The sequence below is a fragment of the Salmo trutta genome, unplaced genomic scaffold (genome assembly GCF_901001165.1).
Source record: "Salmo trutta unplaced genomic scaffold, fSalTru1.1, whole genome shotgun sequence".
In the NCBI taxonomy this organism is placed as follows: Eukaryota; Metazoa; Chordata; class Actinopteri; order Salmoniformes; family Salmonidae; genus Salmo; species Salmo trutta.
In genome coordinates, this window is record NW_021822911.1 from 13,233,525 (window position 1) to 13,249,515 (window position 15,991).

The following is a 15,991-nucleotide window of genomic DNA, read 5'->3' on the forward strand; positions in this document are numbered from 1 at the left end:
AGGTGACAGTATTTAATGTCACCTTTTATATGAGGATATTTTAATACATATCTGTTTCACCATTTAGAAAAATAAAAGCACTTTATGTATCTAGTCCCCCTATTTGAAGAAGTCTTAATTATTCTGACCAATTCACAAGTGTGTTTTGGGTTGTGTTTTGCCCAATAGTAACTGAATGGTGGATGATGACTGGAGTAATTTTCTGTGTAAGTGAGTAGATAACATGTTTCTAAACACTACTAAATTAATCCTGATGATGCCATGATTAAGGAAAACCATGAATGAATCATGAAAAATCATGAATGAGAACGTTACAGAGGCTTCAACAAAACATGCTAACCTCTCACCATTACCAATAACAGAGGCTACAACAAAACATGCTAACCTCTCACCATTACCAATAACAGAGGCTACAACAAAACATGCTAACCTCTCACCATTACCAATAACAGAGGAGGCTACAACAAAACATGCTAACCTCTCACCATTACCAATAACAGAGGCTACAACAAAACATGCTAACCTCTCACCATTACCAATAACAGAGGCTACAACAAAACATGCTAGCCTCTCACCATTACCAATAACAGAGACTACAACAAAACATGCTAACCTCTCACCATTACCAATAACAGAGGCTACAACAAAACATGCTAACCTCTCACCATTACCAATAACAGAGGCTACAACAAAACATGCTAACCTCTCACCATTACCAATAACAGAGGCTACAAAAAACATGCTAACCTCTCACCATTACCAATAACAGAGGCTACAACAAAACATGCTAACCTCTCACCATTACCAATAACAGAGGCTACAACAAAACATGCTAACCTCTCACCATTACCAATAACAGAGGCTACAACAAAACATGCTAACCTCTCACCATTACCAATAACAGAGGCTACAACAAAACATGCTAACCTCTCACCATTACCAATAACAGAGGCTACAACAAAACATGCTAACCTCTCACCATTACCAATAACAGAGGCTACAACAAAACATGCTAACCTCTCACCATTACCAATAACAGAGGCTACAACAAAACATGCTAACCTCTCACCATTACCAATAACAGAGGATACAACAAAACATGCTAACCTCTCACCATTAACAATAACAGATGGGGTATGATCTTTGTGTCTCTGTAACTTTCACATTCATCATTATTCACGATTCATTCATGATTATTCATAATCATGGTAGCATCCACATGAATGTAGAAGTGTTCAGAAACATCTTCTATTCTTACTGAAAATACAAGTGAAGTGACTCCAAAATGACAGGACATTATTCACCATTCAGTTTCTATTAGGAAAAACATAATCTAAAACACAACCAAAACAAACTGCAAATGCATTCAACAAGTTAGTAGAATCACAAGCCTGATGTAATCACTGCAGGCGTGGAATATGGGACCAAATACTAAACTTATGACTACTTTAATACAATATAAGTGAATTAGTCCAAATAATGAAGACTTCTTCAAATGGGAGAACTAGATACATAAAGCGCTTTCATTTCTAAACGGTAAAATATATATATGTGAAAAACTTTAAATAAAATGTGACATTCTGTACTGTCGCCTAATATGAAATGTTACATTTCAAATCCAAAATGCTGGAGCATAGCACCACATTTAAAACTGTAAGCTTCACTGTCCAAACACATGTGGTGTGGACTATGTGTGTCTGGTAAACACATGTGGATCTGGTGAACAGTTATCACTTGTTGACCAACTACAGGAATACTGACCTCAGAGTCTCCAGTTTACAGTGGGGATCCTCCAGTCCAGCAGAGAGCAGCTTCACTCCTGAATCCTTCAGGTCATTGTTACTCAGGTCCAGCTTTCTCAGGTGTGAGGGGTTTGACCTCAGAGCTGAGACCAGAGAAGCACAGCCTTCCTCTGTGACTAGACAGCCTGACAGCCTGCAAAGAGTCAAATCATATTAAAATCACACTGCTATTCTTTGGTGGTGAAAATAGTGGCAGTATATTTTTTCATCATATTCAGATATATCAGTGTCCTGAAACCTGCCAAATCTATTCATCAATTAATGTATCTTTATTTTAAATTATCATATTACTTGTAGATAGAAAAATGTATAGACGAATATTTGAGTAGACTGACCAGACCAGTTTAAAAGCAGTATCAGTCAAAAGACAGACAGTGAGGTATCAGATTTAGATTGTATTGAGTATACAGTCCACACCATATCTATTTTGACAGTGAAAATAACATTTTAAATGTGGCTCTAAACTCCAACATTTTGGATTTCAGATCAAATGTTTCATATGAGGTGACAGTATATAATGTCACCTTTTATTTGAGGATATTTTCATACATTTCTGTTTCACCATTTAGAAAAATAAAAGCACTTTATGCATCTAGTCCCCCCATTTAAAGAAGTCATATGTTTTCTGACCAATTAAATCATAGTGTATTAAAGCAGTCAAAAGATTAGTGTTTGGTTGTAAACTAGTTTGTCACATTTGCAGTTTGTTTTGCCCAATAATAAAATGGTGGATGATGACTGGATAATTTTCTGTCTAAGTGAGTAGATAACATGTGTCTAAACACTACTAAATGAATCCTGATGATAACATGATTAATACAAATCATGAATGAATCATGAATAATAATGAGAGAGAAAGTTAGAGGCTACAACAAAACATGCTAACCTCTCACCATTACCAATAACAGAGGTTACAACAAAACATGCTAACCTCTCACCATTACCAATAACAGAGGATACAACAAAACATGCTAACCTCTCACCATTACCAATAACAGAGGCTACAACAAAACATGCTAACCTCTCACCATTACCAATAACAGAGATTACAACAAAACATGCTAACCTCTCACCATTACCAATAACAGAGGCTACAACAAAACATGCTAACCTCTCACCATTACCAATAACAGAGGATACAACAAAACATGCTAACCTCTCACCATTACCAATAACAGAGGCTACAACAAAACATGCTAACCTCTCACCATTACCAATAACAGAGGCTACAACAAAACATGCTAACCTCTCACCATTACCAATAACAGAGACTACAACAAAACATGCTAACCTCTCACCATTACCAATAACAGAGACTACAACAAAACATGCTAACCTCTCACCATTACCAATAACAGAGGATACAACAAAACATGCTAACCTCTCACCATTACCAATAACAGAGGCTACAGCAAAACATGCTAACCTCTCACCATTACCAATAACAGAGGCTACAACAAAACATGCTAACCTCTCACCATTACCAATAACAGAGGCTACAACAAAACATGCTAACCTCTCACCATTACCAATAACAGAGGATACAACAAAACACTTGTTGACCAACTACAGGAATACTGACCTCAGAGTCTCCAGTTTACAGTGGGGATCCTCCAGTCCAGCAGAGAGCAGCTCCACTCCTGAATCCTTCAGGTCATTGTTACTCAGATCCAGCTCTCTCAGGTGTGAGGGGTTTGACCTCAGAGCTGAGACCAGAAAAGCACAGCCTTCCTCTGTGACTAGACAGCCTGACAGCCTGCAAAGAGTCAAATCATATTAAAATCACACTGCTATTCTTTGGTGGTGAAAATAGTAGCAGTATATTTCTTCAACATATTCAGATATATCAGTCATGAAACCTGCGATATCTATTCAGAAATGAATGTATCATATTATAAATTACAAATTATCAACGTTTTGCCTGCAGATAGAAACATGTATAGTACAAATATTTGAGTAGACTGACCAGACCAGTTTAAAAGCAGTATCAGTCAAAAGACAGACAGTGAGGTATCAGATTTAGATTGTATTGAGTATTCAGTCCACACCATATCTATTTTGACAGTGAAGATAACATTTTAAATGTGGCTCTAAACGCCAACTTTTTGGATTTCAGATCAACTGTTTCATATGAGGTGACAGTATATAATGTCACCTTTTATTTGAGGATATTTTCATACATTTCTGTTTCACCATTTAGAAAAATCAAAGCACTTTATGTATCTAGTCCCCCTATTTAAAGAAGTCATATGTTTTCTGACCAATTCACTCATAGTGGCTTAAAGTAGTCACAAGTTGAGTATTTGTTCCGATATTCCTTTAACGCAGCGACTACATCAAGCTTGCGACTCAAACTCGTTGATTGATTTTGCAGTTTGTTTTGGTTGTGTTTTGGGTTGTGCCCAATATTAAAATGGTGGATGGTGTAATGTCTGCTTCCAGCTCACACTCTCAAACACGTAGATCCCCCTGAACGCAGCTCACTCTCCAGATCCCAGTCACCTGAATTCTGATCACCTGTTCACACACCTGTATGTCATTATCAAACTCTATTTAGTTCAGTTCTTTGCTCCCCCATCATTGTGAAGTGTTGTTTGTTTTGTGACACAAGGCTATTCGGAGTGCTGCATTTCCCGTAATTTACTCCTCCCGTGAATTATAGTTTTTGCCTTCCTCACTAATGATGCCTTTTGCCGTTTCCCTGCCTGTACTGTTGCCTTTTTGGACCCCCTGTGTATGACCTTCTGCCTGCCCCTGGACCCAGCTACCTGCCTCCTCCTGTGGTCCTTTACAATAAACACCTGCTGAGCCTTGCGCTTGAAGCCAGCTCTCTGTCTCCCATCGTGTTCATTACAGATGGTGACTGGAGTCATTTTATTTACAAGTGAGTAGATAACATGTTTCTAAACACTATTAAAAGCATCCTGATGATGCCATTATTAAGAAAAATCATGAATCATGAATAATAGTGAGAAAGTTACAGAAGCTACAACAAAACATGCTAACCTCTCACCATTACCAATAACAGAGGCTACAACAAAACATGCTAACCTCTCACCATTACCAATAACAGAGGATACAACAAAACATGTTAACCTCTCACCATTACCAATAACAGAGGCTACAACAAAACATACTAACCTCTCACCATTACCAATAACAGAGGCTACAACAAAACATGCTAACCTCTCACCATTACCAATAACAGAGGCTACAACAAAACATGCTAACCTCTCACCATTACCAATAACAGAGGCTACAACAAAACATGCTAACCTCTCACCATTACCAATAACAGAGGTTACAACAAAACATGCTAACCTCTCACCATTACCAATAACAGAGGTTACAACAAAACATGCTAACCTCTCACCATTACCAATAACAGAGGCTACAACAAAACATGCTAACCTCTCACCATTACCAATAACAGAGGCTACAACAAAACATGCTAACCTCTCACCATTACCAATAACAGAGGCAACAACAAAACATGTTAACCTCTCACCATTACCAATAACAGAGGCTACAACAAAACATGCTAACCTCTCACCATTACCAATAACAGAGGCTACAACAAAACATGCTAACCTCTCACCATTACCAATAACAGAGGCTACAACAAAACATGCTAACCTCTCACCATTACCAATAACAGAGGCTACAAAAAAACATGCTAACCTCTCACCATTACCAATAACAGAGACTACAACAAAACATGCTAACCTCTCACCATTACCAATAACAGAGGCTACAACAAAACATGCTAACCTCTCACCATTACCAATAACAGAGGCTACAACAAAACATGCTAACCTCTCACCATTACCAATAACAGAGACCACAACAAAACATGCTAACCTCTCACCATTACCAATAATAGAGGCTACAACAAAACATGCTAACCTCTCACCATTACCAATAATAGAGGCTACAACAAAACATCCTAACCTCTCACCATTACCAATAACAGAGGGGGTCTGATCTTTGTGTCTCTGTAACTTTCACAATCATTATCATTCACGATTCATTCATGATTATTTATAATCATGGTAGCATCCACATGAATGTAGAAGTGTTCAGAAACATCTTCTATTCTTACTGACAATACAAGTGAAGTGACTCCAAAATGACTGGACATTATTCACCATTCAGTTTCTATTAGGAAAAACATCATCCAAAACACAACCAAGACAAACTGCAAATGAATTCAACAAGTTAGTAGAATCACAAGCTTGACGTAATCCCTGCAGGCATAGAATATGGGACCAAATACTAAACTTATGACTACTTTAATACACTATAAGTTCAAATGGGAGAACTAGATACATGAAGTGCTTTCATATCTAAATGGTAAACGTATATGTATGAATACCCTCAAATTAAAGGTGACATTCTGTACTGTCACCTAATATGAAACATTCTATCTCAAATCCAAAATGCTGGAGCATAGCACCAAATGTAAAACTGTAAGCTTCACTGTCCAAACACATATGGTGTGGACTATGTGTGTCTGGTAAATACATGTGGATCTGGTGAACAGTTATCACTTGTTGGCCAACTACAGGAATACTGACCTCAGAGTCTCCAGTTTACAGTGGGGATTCCCCAGTCCAGCAGAGAGCAGCTCCACTTCTGAATCAATCAGGTCATTGTTACTCAGGTCCAGCTCTCTCAGGTGTGAGGGGTTTGACTCCAGAGCTGAGACCAGAGAGGCACAGCCTTCCTCTGTGACTCCACAGTCTGACAGCCTGACAAAGAGATCATCATGACTTCACAAACATACTGTTAATTTAACGAGTAGTGTAGAAGGACAATGGTCGATGCATTTGGTTTATTCTCTCAAACAACATATAGATTTGTATGGTCATAATGTTATACTAATGTGAAAATCAATGCATTTATTCAATATGTTATTCAATATAATATTATATACATATTACAGTACATATTTTTCTCTAAACTGAATATTTCTTCCTGATGATAAGTTCTTATATGTCATTTTATGTACTCACAGAACAGCTCTGGAGGCTTTGACCACTGGCAGCAGCCTCAGAAGACCTTCCTCTGATCTGGAGTATTTCTTCAGGTCAAACACATCCAGCTCCTTTTCTGAAGTCAGCAACACAAAGACCAGAGCTGACCACTGTGCAGGTGACAGGTTGGCTCTAGAGAGACTTCCTGATCTCAGGAAGCTTTGGATCTCCTCCACTAGAGAATGGTCATTCAGTTCATTCAGACAGTGGAACAGATTGATGCTCCTCTCTGGAGAGGGATTCTCCCTGATCTTCTCCTTGATGTACTTGACTGTCTCTTCATGGCTCTGTGAGCTGCTTCTTGTCTTTGTCAGTAGACCACGTAAGTGCTTCTGATTGGACTCCAGTGAGAGGCCCAGAAGGAAGCGGAGGAACAGGTCCAGGTTTCCTGTCTCACTTTGTAAGGCTTTATCCACAGCACTCTTGTAGACAGTAACTTCAGGCTTGTCTTTTGTTTTCAGTTTGTTCATTACATTCTCATTGTTGTTGTTGAATGAGAGGAACACATATACAGCAGCCAGAAACTCCTGAATGCTCAGATGTATGAAGCAGTACACCTTGTCCTGGTACAGCCCACATTCCTCTTTAAAGAGCTGTGTGCACAATCCTGAGTACACAGAGGCTTCACTGACATCAATGCCAGCCTCTTTCAGGTCTTCTTCATAGAAAATCAGATTGCCCTTCTCTAGCTGTTGAAAAGCCAGTTTTCCCAGTGACAGAATGTTCTCATTATTCAAGTGTGGACCTGTCTCTTCTTTCCCAAGATACTTTTCATTCTTCTGTTTGGTATGAAACACCACAAGGTGTGTGTACATCTCAGTCAGAGTCTTGGGCATCTCTTCTCTCTTATGTTCCAGCATGTGTTCAAGGACGGTTGCAGAAATCCAACAGAAGACTGGAATGTGGCACATGATGTGGAGGCTCCTTGATGTCTTTATGTGTGAGATGATTCTGTTGGCCAGGTCCTCATCGCTGAATCTCTTCCTGAAGTACTCCTCCTTCTGTGGGTCATTGAACCCTCGTACCTCTGTCACCTGGTCAACACACCCTGAAGGGATCTTATTGGCTGCTGCAGGTCGGGTAGTTATCCAGAGGAGAGCAGAGGGAAGCAGATTTCCCTTGATGAGATTTGTCAGCAGAACATCCACTGAGGTTGACTCTGTGACGTCCCAACAGATCTTGTTCTTCTGGAAGTCTAGGGGCAGTCGGCACTCATCCAGACCATCAAAGATGAACAGAACTTTGTACTTGTTGTAGTTGGAGATTCTTGATTGTTTGGTTTCCATTGAGAAGTGATTAACAAGTTCAATGAAAGTGTGTTTGTCCTCTTTCATCAAATTCAGCTCCCGAAAAGGGAATGAAAATACAAATTGGACATCCTGATTTGCTTTTCCTTCAGCCCAGTCCAGAAGGAACTTCTGCACAGAGACTGTTTTTCCAATGCCAGCGACTCCCTTTGTCAGCACAGTTCTGATACGTTTGTCTTGTCCAGTTAAGGGTTTGAAGATGTCGTTACATTTTATTGCAGTCTCTGGTCTTGCTTGTTTCCTGGTTGTGGTCTCAATCTGTCTCAGCTCATGTTCATTATTGACCTCTCCTGTTCCACCCTCTGTGATGTAGAGCTCTGTGTAGATCTTATTGAGAAGTGTTGGGTTTCCTTGTTTAGCGATCCCCTCAAATACACATAGAAACTTCTTCTTTAGATTAGATTTGAGTTCACGTTGGCAAATCTCAGCAAGCTCATCTGAATCTAGAAATAACACAGAGGATATTAATATTACGTCTGTTTTAATGCCTACAGTATTGTAGGACTGTTATAACATTTTAAATTATAATCATTTATTCTCTTAACTGAATGTATAAATGTGTAAATGTTTTCATAATGCATTACAGACTGGTGTGACTGATTATATTATTATTGGTATTATTGATGGTATTATTAATGTTGTCTCTCTCTCTCTCTAAATTAATCAACACAACACATCCCTGCTGCTACTTGATGAGGTCACTAGGTGTTGTGTTAAGGCTGCTACAATATCATTTAGTTACACAGCTACTTTAGCTGTACTTTAGCTACAGCTTTTAAATGTTATAAAACTGCATTCAACATGAGGCAGACAGATCTTACTTTTCTCCAGTGTGTCAGCAAGCTCTTTCTGGTTCATTTTCCTCAGGACGTGCAGTGTGATCTTCAGAGCCCCCTCTCTGGCACTGCTCTCCTGCTTCTCATCTTCAGCATCCACCACTTCCTCATCCTGCTTCTGACTCTCAAAGCCTTCTGGGAGTTCTGGACTAAGAATCCTCTTGAACATCTTCAGCTCGTTCTTCACAAATGTCATAATTTTCTCTTCAAGCAACTAAAATAAATCAAGTAAATAAGTTAAGCAAGAGAAGAAATGCTTTCTCATTAACACAATAATGAATGATTGACAGATCAACTTTACTTGAGGAAAACAAAAACAAATGTTCATAACAGGACCACATACGCTGAATATAGAGTCCAGGTCTGTTTGATGACTCTGGGAAGACTGACCACTGAGAATCTCTGACTCTGATCTCTCGTGTTGGTTTCTGTGGACAAAACATGAGATTACATCTCCTCATCCAGGGAGTACACACACACACACACACACACACACACACACACACACACACACACACACACACACACAGAGGGAACGTTGTGTTTGTTTAATATTGTTTTAGGACTATGAAAATGGACTAAAGGATTAGCCTATGGATTATGAAAACAACCAAAATAAATGGGAAAATGGGAGAGGAGAAATGACTAGAGACAGTGTTGTTTAACTCACTGACCATGACCCATGAGTTCTTCTTACCTTTGTTCAGTAGAAAAGTCTCCCTCTCTAAAGAATATAGGATAGTCCATAGACCAGTCACTCTTCATGGACACACAGCTGGGTACAGGGGAGGCTGGTCTCTCCTGCTTGATTGGACTTCAACACAACAGAGACAAACATTACATCTCTCATCTACTCTGATCTCAGATGGGAAACATAAGAAGAGTTCCAAAACGCTACATATCACTTTACAGAAATTAGCTTTTATTGTTTAAAGAAATTATGTATTAATTATTACATCTCTCACAGACAAGGATTTGTTTAAAATCTATCACTTGATGGTTTCATTTCAGAGAGACAAAAATCATGTTTTTTTTGCAAAATGCTATATATCTCCCTCACTCTCAAATGTGACCGACCGGCTCAATTTGGTAATTAACTAAATAACTACATGTATAGTGATTTTGGTTTATCTCAGTTTAATTGTTTGTTATGGTATAAGTTGTTATTTTATGATTGTAAGTGATAAAATTAACTAGTAATTCTCAGTAATTACTACTTTAGTAAGGAATAACACATTTTTCAGCACTACTGCAGTTGTTACATAATTCCAATAGATGGCAGCATGAGACCACAAATTAAATTTCAGAAGATTAGATTAGTTTTCTCCCTGGATACACCACCACTCCCCACGCTTCTTTCTGTCCCTTTCCACACTGCTAACGCAAGAGGAAGAACTGAAAAAGCATTTAACAGATTACTGTGAAGTAATATTATTATGATTCATGTTTATTATGACCTGTTTTTATGCTCATGTTTTACACTTCATTAATATAACGATAATCATTAAGCCTGAATATTAATTCAGTCACCTCTGGTCGAGAAAAACGTATTTTCCCAGTACATTCATTCTCTAATTCATTAACCAGCATCCACCTGCTCTGCCTTCTCGAGCAAACCAGGGGCATGTGGAGGTAAATTGAATTTAAAGGTAAAATGTTGAGGTAAATTTACTAACCGGGAGGGTTAAAGAGTACAGTCAGGGTGCCGCAGAACCCTTGCAGTACCTCCACAGACCCCGGATTGAGAACCCCTGATTTAGCAGATGCTCTTATCCAGAGAGATTTACAGTAAGTGCATTCACCTTAAGATAGCTATTTATTTAGGAAATAAACGTAATCAATTATTCATAAAATTGTTATCTCACCTCTTAGCATTGGTGTCATGTCCCCCAGAGATATGCATTTTAGAGGCAGGGCCCCCTTCCTTCCTCTCCCCAGAGAGACTCATTTTAGAGCACTGACCCCTGTAAACAGAGATCCAGCATGTTGGTTGTGGTTAACACAGTGACAACTAAACAGAGATCCAGCATGTTGGTTGTGGTTAACACACTGACAACTAAACAGAGATCCAGCATGTTGGTTGTGGTCAACACAGTAACAACTAATTATTGAAGGTAAATTGTTGTATTTTATTCATTATCTCTTAGAAATAAAACATTTACTAACAGATACATCCAAACAGTCAGGTGATTTAATGCATCACATGAACATGTAGTCGTGACTGCTATTTTTCACCTTTTCTCCATGTAGTGGAACTAATAATAATAATAATGTCTAACTTTCTCTTTTAATAATGTCTCTCATTCTAGTGTGTTGCTTTGTTCAACAGGTAATGATATTATTATGCTGTTACTGAATTCAGTTCATAATAACAATGTTAAGAAAAGTATGTTCAGTGGTTTCAAACCAAATTACACAGGAAGCAGGAGATCATTGTAGTTTAGAAAACACATGTTCTGATATTCTGAAAGATGATTTACAACTTATACATAAAAATATACAAATTGTAAAATAACCACAATATAGGAATATATGAACAATATGTTATTGAATGTGACTTGCCTACGCCCAGTTAGCGCCATTTTGTATGATTGAACTGTCACATAACTGTCCCAGGGAAATGTACTTTTAGATCTGAGTGTTTTATTGTCAGTCACTATACTAAAATAACACCATACATTTAATTTCTCTACACACTTTACAATAATCACTGGGAAGATTCTTACCTTGTAGCCTGAATTCACAACCAGAACATGTCAAGTCATTGAGATATTTTCCGTTGTTCTGAGAGAGCACCTTCCTGATAACAAGTGGCTCTGTATCTATGTTCTAGGTACAGTTGATCTTTGGATGCAATAATATCTGGTCAAAGTCTAGTGACACAACACCATAGTATATCATAAACATAACAGCAGTTGGCCAGAAAAGGCCATGACATACTATAAAACAGGGTTTGTCAACGAGATTTGGCTTCGGGTGTCACGGTTGTCATAGAGAGGAGCGGACCAAAGTGCAGCGTGATTATCGTTCCACATATTTTATTGAACTGTGAAACTATGCAATACATACACATAAACTAAAGAACAGAAAAACAACAAACCATGATGCAGAGGTGAAACATACACTACTCAAAAACAATCTCCCACAAACCCAGGTGGGAAAAACACCTACTTAAGTATGATCTCCAATTAGAGACAACGATGACCAGCTGCCTCTAATTGGAGATCATCCCAAACAAAACCCAACATAGAAATACAAAACTAGAAAACAACATAGAAAAACTAAACTAGAAAACCCCCGTCACGCCCTGACCTACTCTACCATAGAAAATAACAGCTTTCTATGGACAGGACGTGACAGTCCCCCCCCCCAAAGGTGCGGACTCCGGATGCACCTAAAAAAAAAAGAGGGAGGGTTAGGGAGGGTGACTATAGTCTATGGCGGCTCTGATGCAGTACGCAGAACCTTCTCATCCCGCGGATCCTCCAGCAGAGGTGGCAGCTCCGGTTCGGGGCGTAACCCCCTCTTCGCCCGCTGATCCCTCTGCTTTTGTGTTACCGGACCTTGGATCATCACCGGAGGTTCTGGACTGCGGACCGTCGCTGAAGACTCTGGACAGCGGGCCGTCTCAGGAGGTTCCGGACTGCGGGCCGTCGCTGAAGACTCCGCGCCGTGGATCATCATTGCAGGCTCCGCGCCGTGGATCACCACTGGTGGTTCCGTGCCATGGATCATCACTGGAGGCTCCGGGCCATGGATCATCACTATAGGCTTCTTGCCATGGATTATCACTGGAGACTCCGGGCCATGGATCATCACTGGAGGCTTCGTGCCATGGATCATCACTGGAGGCTTCGTGCCATGGATCATCATTGGAGGCTTCGGACCATGGATCATCACTGGAGGCTTTTTACGTGGAGCCGGAACAGGTCTCACCGGACTGGGGAACGTCGCTGGAGGCTCCGGACTGGGGGACGTTGCCGGAAGCTCTGGACTGGGAAGGCGTACTGGAGGCCTGATGCGTGGGGCTGGCACAGGTGGCGCCAGACTGGTAACACACACCTCAGGGCGAGGAGCAGGAACAAGACACACCGGACTGGGCAGGCGCACTAGAGACCTGATGCGTGGGGCTGGAACAGGTGGCGCCCGACTGGTGACACGCACCTCAGGGCAAGTGCGAGGAGCAGGAACAGGGCGTACCAGGCTGGATAGACTCACTGGAGGCCTGGTACGTGGGGCAGGCACAGAGCTCACCGGGCTGTGAATGCGCACTGGCGACACAGTGCGCATCACCGCATAACACGGTGCTTGCTCAGTCACTCGCTCCCCACGGTAAGCATGAGGAGCTGGCTCAGGTCTCCAACCTGACTGTGCCAATCTCCCCGTGTGCCCCCCAATTTTTTGGGGAGGGGTCTGCCTCTCGTGCTTCCCTTGTTGCCGCGCTCTCGCTGCCTCCACCTGTTCTCATGGGAGGTGTTTTTCTCCTGCCCCTAATTCCTCCAAAGCACTGGATATACTCCTCCTAATCTCCGCAATAGTCCACAGGTCCATATCACGTTGCTTGGTCCTTTGATGGTGGGAAATTCTGTCACGGTTGTCATAGAGAGGAGCGGACCAAAGTGCAGCGTGATTATCGTTCCACATATTTTATTGAACTGTGAAACTATGCAATACATACACATAATCTAAAGAACAAAAAAACAACAAACCGCGATGCAGAGGTGAAACATACACTACTCAAAAACAATCTCCCACAAACCCAGGTGGGAAAAACACCTACTTAAGTATGATCTCCAATTAGAGGCAACGATGACCAGCTGCCTCTAATTGGAGATCATCCCAAACAAAACCCAACATAGAAATACAAAACTAGAAAACAACATAGAAAAACTAAACTAGAAACCCCCCTGTCACGCCCTGACCTACTCTACCATAGAAAATAACAGCTTTCTATGGTCAGGACGTGACATCGGGAGAATTTTTTTCTGAGTTTAAGTCGGCGGGCCAGAACATAATTAGCATATAATATTAGCATAATTAATAGGCCTACACTACAAATTTAACAACATGTTTAACACATTTGATTAATACATAGTACATTGAGTGACAATAAAATAATTTAGATCTGATTAAGTTCATAAAATCACCAATATCTCTATTCAATTATAACTTTTAGTTTATTTCTCTGTGCGTTGATTGGTGGGGAAAAACAGGTCTACGTAGCCTACTGTAGTCTACACGACTTTATTAACATCAACATTCATTCAGAACAATGAGCTTGATAGCAAGAGAACATGTCGCTCTCAAAAAGTAGCAAAAGAAAGGTGGATAGTGAAAATCAAAGTTTCAGGGAAGAACAGACAGAGAGATATCCATTCATCTGACCATCTTTCTCCAATGCCAAGCCAGAGTGTCTTGTTTGCAATGAAAATGTCATTGTTTGCAAAGAATTCAATCTCAGATGGCATTATGAATCTAAACATGGTACTTTCAAAGTGGCCTTCCCGCCCCAGACAGAGGCCTGAAGCAGAAACACTGAAGCATTAACTACAACCACGGCAGTAGAATCCTCCTCAGAAACACTGAAGCATTAACTACAAGCTACAAACACGGCAGTAGAATCCTCCTCAGAAACACTGAAGCATTAACTACAACCTACAAACACGGCAGTAGAATCCTCCTCAGAAACACTGAAGCATTAACTACAAGCTACAAACACGGCAGTAGAATCCTCCTCAGAAACACTGAAGCATTAACTACAACCTACAAACACGGCAGTAGAATCCTCCTCAGAAACACTGAAGCATTAACTACAACCTACAAACACGGCAGTAGAATCCTCCTTCATGGCCTGACCCAACAACAGAAGGTCACAAGTGCTTCCTAAAAGCAACCTGGGTTTACATTTTAGTCATTTAGCAGAGCGACTTACAGTAGTGAATGCATACATTTCATACAATTTCATAAAAAAAAATTTCTGTGCTGGCCCACCGTGGGAATCGAACCCACAACCCTGGTGTTGCAAACACCATGCTCTACCAACTGAGCTACCAACTGCTCTACCAAACACAACTTGCCCTTCACAGACGCAGAGCTATTTAAAAACTGCATGGTGACAGTTTTGGAGGAATTGGCTGCAGACAAGTCTATGGATAGCATAATTGCGTCTGTCAAACAGGTACCCCTGTCTGTGACATCAGCCGGACGCCGTGTCTGTGCTCTGGCGGATGATGTGCATAGGATTGTTCTGGAGGGGCTCAGTCAGGCTGAGCATTTTCCCCTGGCTATTGATGAGAGTACTGGCAACACTGATGTAGCACAGTTGTGTGTATATGTCTGTTAATTTCATGGGAATGACTTTGAAGAAGAGCTACTGGCACTGATTCAACTGGAAGGACACACCGCCGGGGACGTTCCCCTGGAAGGACACACCGCCGGGGACGTTGCCCTGGAAGGACACACTGCCGGGGATGTTCCCCTGGAAGGACACACCTCCGGGGACGTTCCCCTGGAAGGACACGCCACCGGGGACGTTCCCCTGGAAGGACACGCCACCGGGGACGTTCCCCTGGAAGGACACACCACCGGGGACATCCTATTCACAAAGCTGGAACAATTGTTTACATAGCTTGGCCTGTCATTCGAAAAAGTCAACTTTGTGGTCACCGTCAGGGCTCCTGCTATGGTGGACAGACACAGGGGCCTGGTCAGCAGGTTGAAGGAAATCGCCCCACTAATGAATGGCTTGCATTGTCTCATCCATCAGAGTGTGAAACCCTCTCTCTATACTGCACGAGGGAGAGAGTCTCCTCCAGGAATTTATGACCTGAGATAACAGAACCTGGGTGTAAGAGAGGGGGATGGAGGGAGAGAGAGAGGGATGGAGGGAGAGAGAGGGGGGATGGAGGGAGAGAGAGGGGGATGGAGGGGGAGAGGGGGATGGAGGGAGAGAGGGGAGGGAGGGGGAGAGGGGGATGGAGGAGACAGAGAGGGGATGGAGGGGAGAGAGA

The 15,991-nt window shown here is 41.1% G+C and overlaps 1 protein-coding gene across 1 annotated transcript in view; it reads left to right on the forward strand.

Moving 5' to 3' along the window:
* LOC115186489 (zinc finger protein 271-like) overlaps nucleotides 1-15,991 on the forward strand; it is a gene marked incomplete at its 3' end in the record, with an annotated part of 177,799 nt that overhangs the window by 21,880 nt on the left and 139,928 nt on the right. The window contains exon 3 of the mRNA XM_029746110.1: nucleotides 12,977-12,985. Coding sequence (XP_029601970.1) covers nucleotides 12,977-12,985 — 9 coding nt within the window. The remainder of the gene's footprint in view (nucleotides 1-12,976; nucleotides 12,986-15,991) is intronic.